The sequence below is a fragment of the Anguilla rostrata genome, chromosome 18 (assembly GCF_018555375.3).
Source record: "Anguilla rostrata isolate EN2019 chromosome 18, ASM1855537v3, whole genome shotgun sequence".
NCBI lineage: Eukaryota > Metazoa > Chordata > Actinopteri > Anguilliformes > Anguillidae > Anguilla > Anguilla rostrata.
In genome coordinates, this window is record NC_057950.1 from 28,832,322 (window position 1) to 28,851,520 (window position 19,199).

General features: G+C 40.3%; 2 protein-coding genes and 1 long non-coding RNA gene across 3 annotated transcripts; 1 reads left to right on the forward strand and 2 right to left on the reverse strand.

Moving 5' to 3' along the window:
* Positions 1–1,978: 1,978 nt before the first annotated feature.
* LOC135245089 (steroid 17-alpha-hydroxylase/17,20 lyase) lies at positions 1,979–7,928 on the reverse strand. Its single transcript, XM_064317912.1, has 8 exons — positions 7,518–7,928; positions 6,723–6,861; positions 6,004–6,233; positions 5,495–5,581; positions 4,737–4,949; positions 3,826–3,995; positions 2,973–3,076; positions 1,979–2,850 (listed from the first exon to the last, which is right to left on the reverse strand). Exons 1-8 carry the CDS (start codon positions 7,827–7,829, stop codon positions 2,573–2,575), a joined length of 1,533 nt encoding a protein of 510 aa, XP_064173982.1. The 5' UTR covers positions 7,830–7,928; the 3' UTR covers positions 1,979–2,572.
* A 2,114-nt stretch (positions 7,929–10,042) lies between these two features.
* Positions 10,043–12,335, forward strand: borcs7 (BLOC-1 related complex subunit 7). The gene is made up of 5 exons (XM_064317913.1): positions 10,043–10,200; positions 10,587–10,649; positions 10,933–10,976; positions 11,183–11,203; positions 11,311–12,335. Exons 1-5 carry the CDS (start codon positions 10,069–10,071, stop codon positions 11,360–11,362), a joined length of 312 nt encoding a protein of 103 aa, XP_064173983.1. The 5' UTR covers positions 10,043–10,068; the 3' UTR covers positions 11,363–12,335.
* A 1,591-nt stretch (positions 12,336–13,926) lies between these two features.
* Positions 13,927–19,081, reverse strand: LOC135245091 (uncharacterized). Its single transcript, XR_010327147.1, has 2 exons — positions 14,852–19,081; positions 13,927–14,254 (listed from the first exon to the last, which is right to left on the reverse strand). It is a non-coding gene; the product is annotated as an uncharacterized LOC135245091 (long non-coding RNA).
* Between the last annotated feature and the right edge of the window lie 118 nt (positions 19,082–19,199).

Below are 19,199 nucleotides of genomic sequence, written 5' to 3' on the forward strand. Positions count from 1 at the left end.
AAAAAAAGAAATTGTCACTTTCTGTAAGAAGTGCAAAGGCCGGGTTCTTCGTATTGTGGTGAATTATGCTGACCACGGCATATGCTGACTTGTTTTAATACTTTTTTTTGGAGAACAGTGTTTCTGTGACCTCTGGTATGTTGGCGTTGACTAGATGGACAACAGAAATTTGTTGAGAGTTTGTTGAGACATTATCAGTTTTGGCCTTTTCGTAGGTTATGTTGACGATACTGAAAAAATGTACATTTCCGATGTCACCTTTTAGCCCTGTACTGTGCGTTCTACGGAATTCCTAAGCTATAGTGAGGTTAGTACCGATGAACAGGAGTGTATTGAATGTTGAAATCTGTACAACCCCCCCAATCATTGGAGCATTAGCCAAAGCTGTTTTTATGAACACTACTGCACTGGTTTCTATCTGCTGCACATGTTGTTCGTTGAACTCTCGCGTTGCCTTTGCGTTGCATGAATCCACAGCGATCATGCGAGCCAGTCCTTTTCTATGTTGAATGCGCCAATGTGCCGATGTGCCGATGCACTGATAAATGCAGTACTTTCACACAGCGGGCGTTTGTGTCTGATGTTCAGCGTGCGCCCGTAAATTCAAACAGAATATTATTTAACTTTTTTTTTTTGTATCTATGCAGTTTTACTTTCAAGTGATTGCGATTTAAATCCTGGAAAGATGTATAAATCAGTAGACGTTTTATTTTATGCGCTTTATCTCTTCAGAAGAAAGACACGGCCTTAGACCACTGCATACCTTCTGGTGCGTTTCATATCTGGACCAGTAGTTTATTTTTTTTTAATTCATTTTTGATGGCTTGTAGCAGTGCTGTAGCAGCCCTCGTCTTGTATAAACCAAATGCCTAAATTGTCATTTGAGAACCTAACAATGTCACACTCATGTATATGTCTGAAGTATACTAGATTAAAAGTGAATCTCCAAAGAGCAACAGAGCAGTTATTGTTCTTTGTTTTGGCAATTGCTTATTTTAAATCCTGTTTTTCATGTTGAGCCAAAAATCATTTTAGTCTAAACATGAAATATCTTCATGTTTCGTGACCAAAAAGAAGTCTTGTGGACTGTTCATTTAAATGTTTTTTTTTGGATTAAGTATAGTTTACCTGAACAAGGTGGTGTTGCACTTTCTGATCTGTTGAAACATTGGATTAAAATCTGCTTTAATGTCTTAATGGCACCAGTAGCCATTTCTTCTCCTTATGCAGTTGTGTGCTTATTTCAGGCACTTCTAGTTTTTTACTTTGTATAAAGGCAATTAACTATCGTCATTTTGTAAAGAGCATCAGCCAAATGAATAATAAATAGTGAATGTTGAATATAAAAAAACATTGAGTAATACTGTGTTTATTGTGTCTATTATGTTTCCGTGTAGTTCTGTGTACGGTAAATGACACCATTTATTTTTAGCTGTTGGACTGATGGGTGGAGTAGAATTTCAGTTGAATGGCGAGCTTGTTATTTTGCAGTGCGAGCAAAGGGGAGAATGGGACAGCTGTAATCAATTATTGACAGATTACATCATAGGAATGTACATGAACCAGGCAGCCTAACTTGACCTTTGACCTTTCATCTGTAATCTTCCAGAACCTTCCAGCAAATCCAGAATAGGTTTCCTTCAGTATGCACTCTTCAACTTTACATCTGCCACCAGTTGTTCCCTATTCATTTGAAAGAATTTTAACAATCTGATCATATTTTAAAATAATTGTGTGTATGTGTCCGTGTGTGGGTACTTAGGTGTGTGCAGGTGTGTGTGTGCGCTTACAATATGTTACACTGTCACGGCCAAATATTTGATTTCTTATCTAATCTCTTCCTACAGCCAAAGGTAAGTCAGGGTCCTGCATACAGAAGTGGTCATTTAACAGAAGCAAAGCCCTTGTCAATGGAAGGACAGATGTGGACATTCAGCTTCACTAATGTAATGAGAATGACATCACGCAGCACACCAAGTCTTTTCCAAAGTATGTTTCATTAGTGATCCTTGAACACAGCTCCTGTGTCAACTGAATGACAAATTAATAACTGCAAGATAAATAAAAAAAGGCATTGAACTGAATGTCACAGATCTTTTCTTCTATTCTCCTGGAGCAAAACCATCTCCCATCTGTTTATCATTTGAAAATTATAAAAAGAATTTTAAAAATTACATCATACTTTGTGAAAAATTCCAACAGGGATATGTTCTTAGTGCAAGAACAACATCCCTGTTCTGTCCAAAGAAGACAAAAATGATATATATGTATATACATATTATTGCTACAATGGCTGGTATTGTAGCCCTGTGGCATGACTGCCCACTTACATGCCCAGGATAGTTAGCAGTAGGTTGGGTCTTTTTGACCCAACCCATTGTGATGTAAGCAGAGGATTGGGTTCTTTGGCCCTGCCCTGTGTGATGTCAGCTGCAGGTTGGGTTTTACATTGCCCAACTTATTGTGATGTAAGCAGTGGGTTGTGATGTCAGCAACAGATTGGGTTTTATATGGCCCAACCTATTGTGATGTCATAAGTGGGTTGGACTCTTTGGCCCTGCTTGTTGTGGAGTTAGCCATCAGTTTGGTTCTCTGCCCAGCATGGCCTGAGCTGTGCGCAGACTTTGTACTTCTGCGGCTGCAGGACCACCCCAAATTTGCCCTCCAGGTCCGGCAGGGTCTGGCCCGGGGGAACCTCCAATGTGAAGCGCTGCAGGATCCAGGCGAGGAAGAGGAACAGCTCCATCTTCGCCAGGGACTCCCCGAGACACACCCTGATTCCAGCCCCGAACGGTAGGTAACTCTCCGAGGGACAGCACAGGTTGCTGCCCTCCTCGTCCAGAAAGCGGGCTGTCCCAGAGAGAGGGGGGCAAAGAGGGGTCTGTTAACACCGAAGCCACGGCGTGTCCCACATCACGCACACTGTCTGAAATGGCGTCTGTATTGTGTTCTACTGCGCTAGCGTTTCTTACTGGGATCAAAGATCTCCGGGTTCTTCCACTCTTTCTCGTCATGATGCAGGGACCATAGATTAATGATGACTCTGGCCCCTTTTCCAACTGTGTACTCCCCAATGCTAAAAGATAAACAATTGTTAGTTGTAAGACTATATAACATCCATTATTAGTATTTATAAGTACATTATTATTATTAGTAGTGGCAGCAGTAGTAATTGAGTAGTAGCAATAATTGTAGCAGTAGTAGCAGCAGTAACAGCAATAGTAGTAGTTGTAGTAGTAGCAGTAACAGCAGTAGTAGCCATAGTAGTAGTAGTAGCAGTAGCAGAAGTAGTAGTAGCAGTAGCAGTAACAGCAGTAGCAGCAGTAGTAGCAATAGCATAAGTAGTAGTAGCAGTAGCAGCAGTAGTAGCAGTAATTGTAGTAGTAGCTGTAGTAATTGTAGTAGTAGCAGCATTAGTAGTAGCAGCAGTAACTGTAGTAGAAGCAGTAGTAATTGTAGTAGAAGCAGTAGTAATTGTAGTAGTAGCAGTAGTAATTGTAGTAGAAGCAGTAGTAATTGTAGTAGAAGCAGTAGTAATTGTAGTAGAAGCAGTAGTAATTGTAGTAGTAGCAGTAGTAATTGTAGTAGTAGCAGTAGTAATTGTAGTAGTAGCAGTAGTAATTGTAGTAGAAGCAGTAGTAATTGTAGTAGTAGCAGTAGTAATTGTAGTAGAACAGTAACTGTAGTAGTAGCAGTAGTAATTGTAGTAGAAGCAGTAGTAATTGTAGTAGTAACAGTAGTAATTGTAGTAGTAGCAGTAGTAATTGTAGTAGAAGCAGTAGTAATTGTAGTAGTAGCAGTAGTAAGTAACACATGGAGTAATACCTGGAGTCAGCGAGGGCCACGTGGGGTATGAGGAGGGGCGACACCGGCCGGATTCTCAGCACCTCCCTGATGGTGGCCTCAAGATACGGCAGGTTGCCTCTGTCGCTTAATTTTGGGTGTCTGTTCATCCCGATTTTACTGTCCAGCTCTTCCTGGATCTTCTTCTGCACCTGTAAAATCAGCGAATCCAGCACTTCAGCTCAGCATGTCCTAAACAACCCCACACGCCGGAAACAACTCTTTCTATTCCTCAGTAGTCAATGCTGAAAGCCTCTGGGTGAATCATTTGAGTACTTTATCCAGCCAATGCTGAAAGCCTCTGGGTGAATCATTTGAGTACTTTATCCAGCCAATGCTGAAACCCTTTGGGTGAATCATTTGAGTACTTTATCCAGCCAATGCTGAAACCCTTTGGGTGAATCATTTGAGTACTTTATCCAGCCAATGCTGAAACCCTTTGGGTGAATCATTTGAGTACTTTATCCAGCCAATGATGAAACCCTTTGGGTGAATCATTTGAGTACTTTGCCAAGCCAATGCTGAAACGCTTTGGGTGAATCATGAGTACTTTATCCAGCCAATGCTGAAACCCTCTGGGTGAATCATTTGAGTACTTTATCCAACCAATGCTGAAACATTAACGCAGGACATAAATCCTAATGGCAAAATAGGGGTAAGTTTTTCATGGTGTGGGAAATGTTGGCCAGCACTGCTGCTTGCTTCTGTGAGGCAACCGAAAACAAAGTCATGAAATAAATATGCAATGTATGAAAGTGATTACTTCTCAGAAACAACTACATCATTGGTTAAAGATTGAAAGGGAACAGCTGAAACCCCAGCCTGACTCACTAGACCGTGCGGTACATGTCTAGGCATGACTGGCTGAGAGCCTGTGTGAACCCGGAGCTGACCTGGGGGTGGTGGATGAGCAGGGCGACGGCCCATTTGAGCACGGTGGTGGTGGTCTCCACGCCGGCCCCGAAGATGTCCCCCACGGTCATCAGCAGGTGGTCGTCGGTCAGGCCCAGGCTCGGCGTCGCGCTGGTGTTGTTGTTCTCCGCGCTGCGCTTGGCTCTGATCAGCGCGTCCAGCAGGTCCCGCTGCGTGTCATCGCTGTACTCTGCCTGCAGGGGGGGACAGAGAGGCGCGGAACACCACCGTAAAAGGCACGGGCACTGCAAAAGCGCAGATCTAACCAGCAAATATGAACATGAAAAATAAAAAAACTAAATGACAGATAATAGCACAAAATAAACAATCAGAAAACAAAATAACAAATCAAAAAACAACAAATCTGAAAATAAAATGGAAAATTGTTTAAACCCAAGAAGCTGAAAAATGTAATGCGCTGCAGTGGCAATATGCTTATAGTGCCATCCTGGTCCTCCTCTTACTAACTACAGAATGTCCAGAAAATGTTCATTTTAAAGTCATAACTAATTACATTTACAGACACTTTTACACTTTTACAGACACATTTACACTGAGCAAGGAGTGTTAAATTTATAAATATTGTAATCACAATATTTTTTAGCAGAAATACAATTTTCAGTTACACCCCTCCTCTGAAAGAAAAAAAGCTGCATGTAATCTCTGGTCCTTGAAGAATACCTATATACCTTTATAAATATTTAATTTTGTCAGATAAAATATTGATTACAATTCTTACCTTGTGCTCGTCATACTTTTTCTGCAGCAGGCTGTCTCGAACAGTCACACACTGCTTCAGGATTTTTAGATCTTTGTTGGGGAATATCTAGACAGAAGGTAAGATGGAGTAAACACTGAGATAGGTGCTCACATATCTCAAGCGTAGCATTTACATTCCCTTTCACCGCAAGTCACTCACAAAGAGTGTCTTCTGGCTTATTGTTATGTGGCGTGAATAACTGGCAAAAATGCACACGAGCAACCTTTCTTCATTAAAACCTATCACAAAAAAACAACCCGCCAAGTGTATCTTTACAACCTATGTAGGAGAATGTTCATGGCAGAGAATATAGTTAATTTTGATATGAAAATAATTGATAGTCGTTTTGATGCCAATTACTTATCCACTATTCAAATGCTTTGCAAGTCACCCTGGATGCGGATATTAATAAATAAATTAATAGATACAGTATATGATGCCTTTCCGGTAGCAAACTGAAGTTATTTCTGTCGGAATGCTCGTCGTACCTGCAGCCAGGGGAAGATGTCCACCAGGCTGTCCTTGGCCACGGTGTCCACTATGCCCTGGCTGTACTGCAGCATGGCTTCAAACTCGCAGTCCCCGCGCTGGTAGGAGGAGCTGAAGCAGAGTGCGCAGATCACGTTGGTGACAGCGCGGGTCAGCTCTGGAGCCAGGTCGACCGCAGTACTCTGCAGCTCCACTAGGGCCTGACACATGGAGCTGGCCTCCCTGCAGACTGAGCCCCCGAGGGGAGGGGAGGGGAGCAAATGAACAAGGGAAGGAGGGAGAGAGAGCATGTTTTCACGTTATCTCAAAAGTATATGCGAAGAATATTCATTGTGGGTCAATAACTTCTGGTCATTTAAATTTTATCAAAAAATGTTGACACATTCATTGGTTTACAGTGGCCATGATCTTTGATAGTCACAAATTCGATTGGAACCGTTGACTTTTATTGTGTAATTCAAATTGCAACCAAACTCATGAATAGATGTCAGTTATGCTGATTATAAATGACATCCTGCATCTGAACGTTCACTTGTCACTTCAGACCAACAGAAGATTATTTTCAGTTGGTTTTTAAACTGTTGGCTTGCTCTTTCACTTAAAAAAAAAACATTTACAATTCTCGGTTAGCAGTGCAAATTCATTTGTAATTGGTTACACACCTTCCCATCCAACAATGAGGAAGTTGTGAAGCAAACTAGGGAAACTGGGCACTTACTTATCTGTTCGATGGATGCTGACCCCTCTCCGAACATACACAGAGCTCCATGCACCATTTTTCTGTGGAACCTCCATGTGGCACTGTAATCTGCGAATGCAATATCCTTCCCATCCCTCGTCAGAATGTCTGTCGTGACCTTCAAAAGAGTAGATCAGAACCTTTATTTAAATTCTCGGAGGTACAATTGAGGGCCAGGCCCTCATTTTCAATGTAGCCGAGATTACAAACACAATTAAAACACAATAGGTGTAATAAAAGATCATAGAATATAACAACAGCAACTAACATAGTAAATAATAAAATAACAGTAATAAAATACAGTAAAATATGATAAAAAATAAAAATAAAATAAAATAATAAAATAAATAAAATCAGCACAGCACATAGATGACAATGTGTTATGTTATAATGCCATTAATATCCAGAACTCACAGCAAAAGTTATGTTACTTTTCGTTCCCGTTTACAATCCCCCATTTAACCCTTTCAGGTGTAAGATCACAAATATGTGGTTAGAATGTTCTTAAATGAGCTTTCTAGCCAGTCTAATAATCAATACTGATCACTGAAAGCAATGAAGTTCTAGACACTGACTTAGAATTATTTTATCTTTAAACCTACTCTTCAAAGGGTTAAAAATAAACCTGCCACCCCGAGACAAGTTGGAACATATAAGATTATTTTATTTAATCATATATAATTTCTTAATTGCATGCCCTGGCACAACACATCACATTTTAGACTGTTAGAAATAGTGACGTGACTAATTAAATAAACAAATAGTTCAACTCACGGTTCTCGGTCTCCCTGCAAAGGTTTTGCCTCTTTTCAGGAGCACTTCCTTCGCATGTTGGTGGCTGTTGACGATGATCACGTCGTGGGAGCCCATCCTTAGCGAATACGTTTCACCGTACTTCTTCTGCAGCTCCTGAAACAGCACGTGCGGCGGGTGCTCGCTTCTCAAACTAAGAATACTCCCAATGATGGGGAACGAGGGAAGGCTTGGGGGTCGCGTATCCTTCAGAGCCTTCTGGATTCGCACTTTTATTAGCAGCGCGGTGAGCGCGACCACGAAAAGTACAAACGAACAAAAAATCCACTCCATCGCCAGCGGCTTTAGCAATCTTAAGGCAACCGGCAGCGGTAACTGTCATTCATCTGTTATGACGACCAAGGGGCTCTCTGCAGTTCATCCCACACGTACGGAGATGCAAGGCTTTTATATGCGTCCTTCAATGCCATTGCCTTGACCCGAAATATTTTGTCCTGAGATATCTTAAATAGCTGATGTCAATGTAAATAAAGAATTTCATTTAGAAAAAAATGTAATACAGAAATACTGTAGAAATTAGTCGTAGTGCTTTAGTTATATTCTTCCATGATGGATAACAACACATATTTCTGCAATAATTCAAGATACCAATATTTTATGGAGCTGTGGGGCACATGAACTCCCCTAAGAGCCAGGGATATGGCCAGTGTGCAGCGGTTAAATTATAAAACTCAAACATAGTGCAGGTAGTGATTGTAAAGAAAATGTGAACATTTTCCATGTGTAAAAACTTACAGTACAGGCCAAAATTGTGTGGCCATCTGTGTGTGTTTTTAAAAAAAGGTAGAGGTAGAGAAGAATTAAGTTAATATATGCACATTAATTGGATAAATAACCAAAGTAGGCTATAAACTTTTTTTTATTTCTACTTACAATAACACAAAAAGATGCGTTTTATTTAAAATTCTCTTAGACATGACTTTCCTCAGAATAGCCTCCTTTGGCTTTAATTACAATGAAATAAATTGTTGGAAGTCTGTCCAATCATTTTGCAAATGGGGTGGGAGGGAGGTGGAGGAGTAGTTCAATTGACAAATCGTATCTACCTTTGTTTTTTTTTTAAACCAAAGGTCGCCTAATACTATTGGCCTGTAGTGTATGTAAAATAGGCACTAAAGCTGCAAGGAATTTGGCATAGAAGAAAATATTAGGCTTAGATGTGCAGGGCCCAGTAAACATGTTGTGGTGGTTATTCCCCACGAAAAATTGCAAAGAGGCTTACAATTTCCAGTGCAGTGTTCAGTACACACTCAGAAGGGTCCAGCTGGTGGGCAGTAATGTTAGCAAGAGAAGACCAGGAATATCAAGAGGCAGAAGACAAATCTTATGGCATCTAGCAAAAGAAACCATTGTATCATTGCAGCACAACCACAGGAAGAACTCAGTGCAGCTAGAGACAAACCAGTTCCCCTGACTACAGTGAAAATGGCAACTATATCTGCTGTTCTGAAAGGATGTGTCTCTGCCTTTTACCAGTCGTTTTGTTTCGGTGTTAATGATGGCAAGTAAGAATTCACTCAATTTAATTATTCCTCCATCTCCCTCCCACCCCCCATCACCTCCCACTTTGCAAAATGATTGGATATACTTCCAATAGTTCATTTAATTGTAAGTAAAGCCAAAAGAGGCTATTTTGAGGAAAGTCATTTCTAAGATGATTTTTAAGTAAAAGTCATCTTATTGTGTTATTTTAGGTAAAAATTGAAAAAAAAAATATTTTGGTTTGTTATTCAATAAATGTGCATATATTAATTGTATTCTTCTCTACCTAAACTACAGACCTAATACTTTTGGCCTGTACTGTGATTCCTGAAGTGAATTGTAATAATACCACACAAGTGACACGCAATACTAAACTTGTGTTTAATAAGCTTGAGCTGGTAGAAAGACTGTCATCAGGTGTGTCAGGTGGATTGGATCAAATGGGATATATGAATTCAAAATGGTTTGAATTCATATATCCATCCATCCATTACCTATACCCGCTTACATGAGCAAGGTCACAGGGGGTGCTGGAGATTATCCCAGTGTGCATTGGGCGCGAGGCAGGAATACATCCTCGATAGGCCGCCAATCTATTGCAGGGCACTCACACCATTTACTCACACACTCATACCTATGGGCAATTTTAGAGTCTCCAATTAGCCTACCTGCATGTCTTTGGACTGTGGTAGGAAACCAGAGTAGCCAGAGGAAAATCACACATACACGGGGAGAACATGCAAACTACACACAGAAAAGCCCCAAGCTGAGATTCGAACCCACGGCCTTCTTGCTGTGAGGCGATAGTGCTACCCACCGCATGCCCTCTGAATTCATATATGTATTTATCTATTAACTGAAGTGAGTTAAACATGACCAATTCAGACTATTCAGGCTATAACTAAACGCAAAATTTATGCTAATCTTTTCTTAATAAAGTAAATGTAGCTTGCGATGCGTTCAAATTGATTTTACCGAAATTCCGAAATTCAACTTATGTCCCACTTGCTATTCCGTAGTTGAACTCATCATGGCTTCCGCGGAACCGCAGCCGCGTTTCGGGCAGTCTGTTAAAGGATTGTTGTCCGATAAAGTGAGCTGTTGTAGTGGAGATGTGATTGCGCTCACTCGCCAAGTGTTGAAAGGATCACGCAGCCAAGAGGTACAAATTAAGAAATAACGGCTGTTAGCAACTTTTTTTATAAACAGTATCGCTCGTGGACTGGGTAGCAGCATCTCCTACCAGCTTGGAGGGCTCTGTTTTCGTTGTAACGGAAGTGCTTAACTAGCAGTTCAATTGTGTTATGCTAACGTTTGCAAGCTAAGACGTGTATTATTAATCTGTTAAATGTAAGACCAGAAATTTCTGTTGATCACACGAATTGTTCATTTGTGTAGTAGCTAATCGAGTTCGCCAACGCTAACTGCGATACACAGAGGTAGCCTAACTGCTAAAGTTTTTGCTTGTTAGGTAGTAGTTTCAGGTGCAGGCGTTAGCCACTTCTGTAGCTGTTCTGTTGCTACAAACCGTTCCCCTTGCCTTCCCAGCTCCTCGGGCACGCAGCTCGGAACATGGTGATACAGGAAGATGCCATACTGCATTCAGAAGATGTAAGCAAAGCCCACGGCCTCGGCGACCTTTCTTCGCCTAACATGAACATGAACGTGCAATTATATTATTTACTGACCCAGTGCGTTCTAGTCTGACTTGCATATAATGAATATCTAGGAATTGGATTTATTAAAAATGATGCATAAGTTGTTCTGTTGAAATGCAATGCATAACAGTTGTATTGTTGTTGTTGTTTCTTTAACAATAATGTTTAAATGTACCAAATGATTCAATAACAAATAACCTAAGTTCAAAATGATCAGCTACTTTCTACTTTTCCAGAGCCTCAGAAAAATGTCAATTATAACCACCCACTTGCAATACCAGTAAGTATTTCACTGTGTTGTTAAATTTATAAGCACTCAACTGCAACATCAGTAAATCCTCAGTATTGTTTTGTTAAGTATTGTTAAGAGGTCACATATATCACCATTTTGTGGGTAAGAATGGATATAGCTTGAATGAAGTTGTGAATAACATTTCTTCATAATTAACACTACTGCATTCTGTTTTTTCCTTTTGTGTCAACTAGGCAAGAAGCCATACAGAAGAAGTAAGTGCAAAAACAGCTTTTGCTTCCTGGGGCTTGATTCTGATTTTAAGCTGAAGTTTGGTGTCGCAGTGACCTTAACCCTTTCCTGTCCTTTCTTTCATTTTCAGTGTTGAGCATTCCAAAAACCTGCAAGACCAGCTTAAACATGTCCTGAAGTAAAATGACATGAGGGGTGCCTTAAAATGAGGAATTATGGGATCCATTCCCAGATATTGCACTAACACTATTAATATTAGTGTAACTGTACAATATATTTGTCTGCTTTTGAGAGTCAGGGTCTGTAGGGTATTTGGCCTTGAATTACAGGATCATTTGCGAGATACGAAATTTGTGGATTTCTCTCTGTAATGATATAAATATATACTCAGACATACTGTCCTGGAAGGCTGCACAGAAGTTAGGGTTATACTGTATAACAACAATGAAAAATGCACTCAGTATTTTTTACTCACTTTTTACATGATGTTTACAACACATTTTAGAAACTTGAGGAATCTGTAACTTATGACCTGCTTAACTGATCACAGATGTACCCACATGAACAAGTGTTTCTTGGAGACAAATGTGCATTCCTAGGATGTGTCACCAGCCAACTATGACCCAGAGTCCATAGCTGTGGACCTAATGGTATAGTTCAGTTTTAGCTGATATACTGTAGACTGTAAACCTAAGTAATAATGCACACTAACTAATTATGCACTGAAATACTAGCCTTCTTTAAAATCTGCACCATTGTCATTTACGCTTGTCTTGTCTGTGGCTCATGTCAGGTTGAACCTGTTGTGGTTTTGCCTTTGTGTTTTTTTTTTTTTCTGGATATCATTCATGGCAACATTGAATAACATTTTTTTTTTAATTTGAGTTTGTTTACAATTCCTGTGACTGCATCTCCCTCTGAAGATCTGTAGAGTTGTGGTGAATGTCGAAGGGGTGCGTGGAAAGGTGCCTTTTAGGGTTATTTCATTTTTCTGTAAAGCTTTTGGGTGTAAGATGCTGCCCTCTTCCCAATATTTCTCATGTTACAAGTTAATGTGATGGGTTCCATTCTTGCCTAGTTGGCATGTTTTCATTTTGCATGTAGCGTTTTTACTGCATATTTCAGTGGGGAGAAAATAAAGTTTAAAAACAAAGATCTGATCGTCTTAACAGTGTTATCGGTTGCTCAGTGAGGACTACATTTCCTACTGCGTGTCACATCTGCAAGCTCTAGACATTGTCATCAGCACCCATTCAGTTGTGTTTGGATGACCCACGTATGGAGAGTAGATCATTTTTAAACTGCTAATCTGGAATTTCTCCCACCTGAACTAGCTGGCATGTATTAGTAATGTAATATCACAGTCTAATATTGTAATGTAGTATCAAATAATGTTTTAAGTAAATAAAACTGAACTTTCATTCAGTGATCAGAATAAACACAGAATTCTGTTCTTAATCGTCTCGCCTCAGACATCAAGATGGTAAAGGGTATGTTTGGGTTGTCAGGGTGTCAGTGATGTCAACAACTGCTTCAGACTTCCTAAGATTGTGAGGAATACAAGGCTATATGTATGGTATCTTTCAGGATTAATAATGGCATTGAACACAAAGGAAGCAAATGTTCTCAAGTGGTCTGTGTATATATTTACAAATATAGTTTTAAAGGTATATTGACAACACCCATGAAATACATTTCACCTCCGGAAGGTAAACTGTCCCTTTAAGGTAGACAGGTCTTTTTTCAGGGAATGGCCTTTGGGGTCGTTTTAGGTATGAATGTGCTGTAGATGTGTGTCAGAAGCCTCCACTCAATATCAGTAACCGCATGAAGGACAAGCAGCTGCCTGGCCTTACACACAGCCTTGGGATTATTGTGCTGAGGTTTCTACTTCATGCTCATTAGGCGTATGCATGTTTCTGTGCCAATTTACATGTGCCACATGATAAGAGATTAAAAGGGAAAAAAAAAAAACATTCCAATTTTTTAAAATGTCAACATTTTCTACAAAAATGGCTGCACAATTTCCTCCGTATTTACTGTTGAGGCCAAAAGTTGACACACCTAGGCTGAAGATATTCAAACTCAGTTTTTCACAACTCTGCACATTTCATGTTACCATACATTTCTTTTGGCAAGTCTATTAGGGCATCTACTTTGTTTGCATCAGAGGTCATTTTAAAACAAGCAATTGGAGACAGATTTATTTCAGCTTTAATTCACTATATCAGGATTCCAGTGGGTCAAACGTTTACATACACCAAGTTGACTGTCTCTTTAAACAGTCTGGAAGATTCCAGAAATGGATGTAATGACTTTTTAAAAGCTTCTGATTGGCCATTTGTGATAATTAGGAGTTAATTGGGAGTTAATTGGCACCTGTGGCTGTATTTAAGGGCCTACCTTTAGAGCCACTGCCTTTTTGCCCTTGATACCATGGGAAAATCCAAGCAACTCAGCCAAGACCTCAGAACAAAATTGTGGACCTCCACAAGTCCGGTTTTTCCTTAGGAGCGATTTCCAAACAACTGAAGGTACCACGAGCATCTGTACAAACAAATGTATGCAAATGTAAAAATCTTGGGACCACACAAACAGTGCATCGTTCAGGAAGGAGGCACAAATTAACTCCCGGGGTTGAATGAACTTTGGTCCAAAAGGTTCAAATGAACCCCAAGACATAACAACAAACCTGTTACGATCAGCCCCTGGCCAGTCGCAACATAAACGAGATCACACAAAATAGTCGTAATTCAAAAATATTTTAAATTAAAGAACGCTACAAAAGAAAATGAATGAGCAGTGTAGCCAGACTGCAGGTTGTCCTCTGAATGGAGAGAGAGAGAGCATCAGCCAGAGGGCCCCTTAAGTAGGACCCCTTCCAGGTGACACCAATTTCCTATTAGGAAGACAATCAAAAAGAATATTGCAACACCACAAGCAGCCACTAGGGCACAAGGGCAGGGAACCATAACAAACCCAACTGTGAAGCATGGGGTGGCAGCATCATGTTGTGGGGGTGTGGACTTCAGAAAATAGATGGCATCATGAGGAAGGAGGATTATCTAGAAATACTGAAGCAACACCTCAAAACATCAGCTAGAAAGTTAAAACTTGGTTGCAAGTGGGTCTTCCAGCAGGACAATGAGCCTAAGCATACCTCCAAAGTTGGAGCAAAATGGCTTAAAGACAACAAAGTGAAAGTATTTGAGTGGCCACCACAAAGCCCTGACCTGAATCCCATAGAAAATATGTGGACCGAACTGAAAAAGTGTGTTTGTGTTTGTGTGCAAGGAGGCCCACAAGCCTGCCTGAGTTACACCAATTCTGTCAGGAGGAATGGGCAAAAAAATGGGTAGTTATTTTTTCTCCCATCATAGTTTATTACCCTGTAAGTTTTCATGCAGGTGCAAAACTCAGGCACCACATGGAACTGATGTGATTTATTTTCTGCTATATACTTTTGTCAGTCAAATAGTTAGCAGTATTACACAATGTTACATTACCCAATCTGAGTTTGCATGTAAATGTACCTAGGTAAGCTTCCTATATGGGTAAGCTAGCAGGTTAATAGCAGGGGCCAAGTGAATCAGAAGTGGTCATCTGGCCAGGAAGAAGAGTGCAAGCTTATAAAATGGCCATTGTCTAAAAATGCTTGTGAGTCATCTTACTGAATCCAGTCCTCAGCCGAGCAGCAGTATTGGGAGGTCATGTCCAGGATGGTCTTCAGGTTTGCAGGTCCAGAGAAGATTGCGGGGTCCTTACGGCTACAAGGACGGCGTATTTTTGGTCGTGCGGAGGAGGAGCGGGGGGGGGGGGGTAGCAGGAGGCCTTGAGTGGAAGATAAGGGCCGTCCCGCACCCTGAGGAATTCCACCTTATCGAATCACAAGGCCTCCCGGCCCCGCCCTCCCCCAGCGGCAGAGGAGGGAAGAATGACACGCATCCAGCCACCCGCAGCACTGCTGGGTGCCCCTCAGAACACAGCTCAGGAGAGGAGGGTGCTATCGCTGGACTTTAAGTCAGTGGTTCAGGGTCCTTGCGATATTTAATAGCATCCATGCTGCCTGCGCTCTTTAGCCTAATCAGCTTGTGTGCGTTTTTTTTTCTTCTTCTCGCTCCTCTTTCCACAGACATCAAAGAAAACTTTGCAGATGAAAGACACACTAAGGTCCCTGCCATAAACAGGTGTTCCGTCTACTGTCACTGAAAGGTTTTACTGCTTTATAAATCATTTTAAGTAGTTCTGGATTAGAGGACAGCTTGTAAAGGAATTTGGTATCAGGGAAGTATTTAGATCACGTATATGGCAGTCTTTGCCTGAAAATAGGGTTTTAAGTACTGGGCAGGCTGTATCTGTATTGTTGAAAACAGGAATACATTTTTTATTTGTGTCAACAGGTGTTTGGTCTCGTTCAAAAGAGACTTAATTTTTTCCATTATAATACAGAGCTGACCTGCTATGCATTTGACAAGTTAGACTTACTTTATGAGAAATCTCTTGTCAGTTTTTCTAGCTTGTTTCAGCAGTCATTCATAATTGAGCATTTAATTTCTCATTTTCTCATGCTTTGAGTGATGTTCATTTGTTAAATGACAGGTGTTCACGTACTCGCAACATTTGGCTTGAAAGCACCACATTTTAACCTGGTGTCTTCAAGCTTATTTATCTGCCATTCACAAGCTTTTCAGTGAAGCGTACTGAAGATAGGAAAGGGTCTGTGTATAACAATGGGCATGACTGGAATGGCTCACCAAGCAGTCTGTGGCCTTCTGCCCGGGGGTAATGGAAATCTGGTGAACACACTGATATGCCTTTTGAATGCTAGGTACACTTTACTGATTGCTAGGCGATACTGCTATACTGTGGCTTTAGGCTACTTATATTTGAATTTATTTGGCTTTAGCCTATTTCTCGTTTTATTTCTTAAAGTTTTTTTCTCTTCCTTGTTTTAATTTCCTCATTTACTGATGTACTTATTGTGTAATCTTATATCCTGGTTGTTAGTTTTATTTTGCTTTTATTCTTGCCCTCAAGTGTGAAGCACTGTGCGTTGCATTTTATGTATGGAGCAAAAGAACAAATTAAGTTTATTCTCAGGCCTATGTTTTCAGCATCGCAAACAATGTATCAAAATTTACCGGTACGAGGAAGTGGAGCTCAATACAATGTCTGCATCACTGTTAGGCACTGTTAGGCAGTGTTATGCAGTGTTAGGCACTGTTAGGCAGTGTTAGGGCTCCCTTCACGTACATGAAACAGGGCCTGGGTCTGTTTGGGAGTGTTTGACCAAGCACAGAAGGCAGAAAGAAAACGTATGAAAAGCTGGCCAGCTAATAGATGTGAACCAAAAGCTGGCCAGCTAAGAGATGTGAACCAAAAGCTGGCCAGCTAAGAGATGTGAACCAAAAGCTGGCCTGCTAAGAGATGTGAACCAAAAGCTGGCCTGCTAAGAGATGTGAACCAAAAGCTGGCCTGCTAAGAGATGTGAACCAAAAGCTGGCCTGCTAAGAGATGTGAACCAAAAGCTGGCCTGCTAAGAGATGTGAACTGAAAAGCTGTCGCTCTTTTAGTTTTACAAATATGATCTATGATTCTGAACATTCAACATCTGGACATCCCATACACAGGGAACAAAGCACGATGTGGATGAAAGTCATGCTCATTATACAGCGGCCTGTGAATCTCACGTTTTTGCTTCTTTTCATTGCTGACGCTGGTGTTTTTAACAAACGTCAGCCTTGAAACGGTTCCTGCTTCTTCTTACAGGCAACACACTGCCGTTGCTCCACAGAGCTGTAAACAGAACGTACCTGCCAGTGTTGTGCATCAAAGTTAATTTGTTCTGAACTTTTCCCAAAATGTTTCAAGGTATACAAAGACGTATATGCGTATTTGCATATGCGTATTTGCTATTTATGTTTCAATAATTTCCCGGTGCACGTTACCACTTTTCTTTCTCTTTTAAACCATTAAACCCTTCTGAACAAATGAAAACTGCCATTCTAGTTTATGCCACAAGATGGCGCAATGGAGCCAATGGCTGCTCTGCCATTCTGAGAGCTAATATCACGAAATGAATGGATTACTACATACAGTACAGGCCAAAAGTAGGCTATTTGGCCACCTGTGTTTTTTTTTTTTTTTTTTTTTTTTTTTAACCTTAGCCATAGTAGAATTAAGTTAATATATGCGCATTTATTGAAGAACAAATCGAAGTATAATGTTTTTTTTTTCAATTTCTACCTACAACAACACAAAAAGATTAGCTTAACTTAAAAATAATCTTAGACACGACTTTTGCAAAAGGCACTCGGATCAGATAAACTGGGCTAAATACCAATTGTGGAAATCATTAATGAGATTTCTTTTAACTACATTTTATTTGTATATTAAATTAAAGAAATCAATGCAGGAAAATGCTATCAATGATTTGAAAACTGTTTTGCTCTCAGTCCTAAATATTTACTAGTTCAGAAAGTGTTAGGGTTAGGGTTATTTAATCCAAGAGAGTAGGATTAACCTCACCATGTATGAGAACTTTTTAAAGATGTATTGCTTTTAAATGGTTATTATTTTTAAATAGTGTTTAAAGGCCAGGTTCTCCTCAAAGAGCAAAATCTAAATCGCTGATGCATTTCATATCCAACTTTACATAACGTTTGCTCCCTGTCAAACCCATGGTTTTGTCTGGAAAATGGAGATGCAGTACAGATGTAGTCGTGTTTTTACATTAAATAAAAATGTGACGTGCTACTTTTCAACACCAGAGGGCGGCATAACGCACAGAATCCCAGAGAAAGGCTTTTAATTCCATACTGGAAGAACACCGAGCCGTTTCCATAAAAGCGTTGTCCCACTTACCCGTGTGAGCTGTTGTAATTTATAATTCAACAATAAAGTATAACACATATTCCTGCAAATATGTATTTCATATACACGGTTTAGTGGCAATGACAATAAGACATAATTAAAGATATTATTCTAATAAACACGTTTAGACATACAGCTTAACATGGTCAGCAGAACATGTATATAGGCTACAACCCAATGACACATCGATACCGCTTGAAATGGCAATTATAATTATGCATGTAAATCAATATTCGTATTGTGTAGCGTGCCGAATGGTGGAAATGCAAAAGGACTGCGCTTGCCTGCTAAGAAATACAGTAACAAGCGAAATCAATTACCAGTATAGCTCCACGAATTACGCATCCGTGTTGTCCGTTGCAACTGGCAGTGAAATAATTAAATCGCGCAGCGCGTAGATTTGGCGAAAGCGCAATGCGTACTGCAGTTCTCATCGATCAACATAGCAAAATATATTTAAGTAGGCCTACGTTACATTTACATTATTGTTTCACTGACAACAATCTACCAAGACATGTCCCTTGTAAGCATGGTTTAGTTTCGCCAGTGTCCGCTGCACAGTTGAGCAGCTGTATCATTATTTACCTTGCGAGCTTGTCACAATGCATGCAATCCCCGCCGCCTAGATACTAAGAATTATTTTATTGCTACGCAGAATTCCACTAAAGTAACAACTGATAGATACTAAAATATATCGGCATGTCGCTAGAAAAGTCTGTAAAAATAGATATGACAAGGGCCACACAAGAGTTGTATTTTCTTTAAATCAAAATGCGGACTTAATAGCCTATAAGCGCATAACATTTAGACCAATGTAGCAAATCTCATTTATGAGCGTGTCATGCAGTTTTCCTGCCGAATTCACAACGCACCTGCAACCGAGGCATCTGACGCATCCGTGCCATTGGCAGATGTTTAAAGAATAGCGCTAAATCAGTGGTTTCCGAACTCCCCTCCCACTGCAAGATCCTCCTGTCTCAATCTCGTATTGGCTGCCAGGAAAGCCATTAAACAAGTCACGAGTACATGAAGTCTTACTTATATATTTGTGTTTGATTGTTATTCGCTCTGGTAGTTAAGAATACCCGCCTTCATCCCGCTGCATCACTGGATTGGGTGATAAGGACGCTCATCTTGTAATATCAG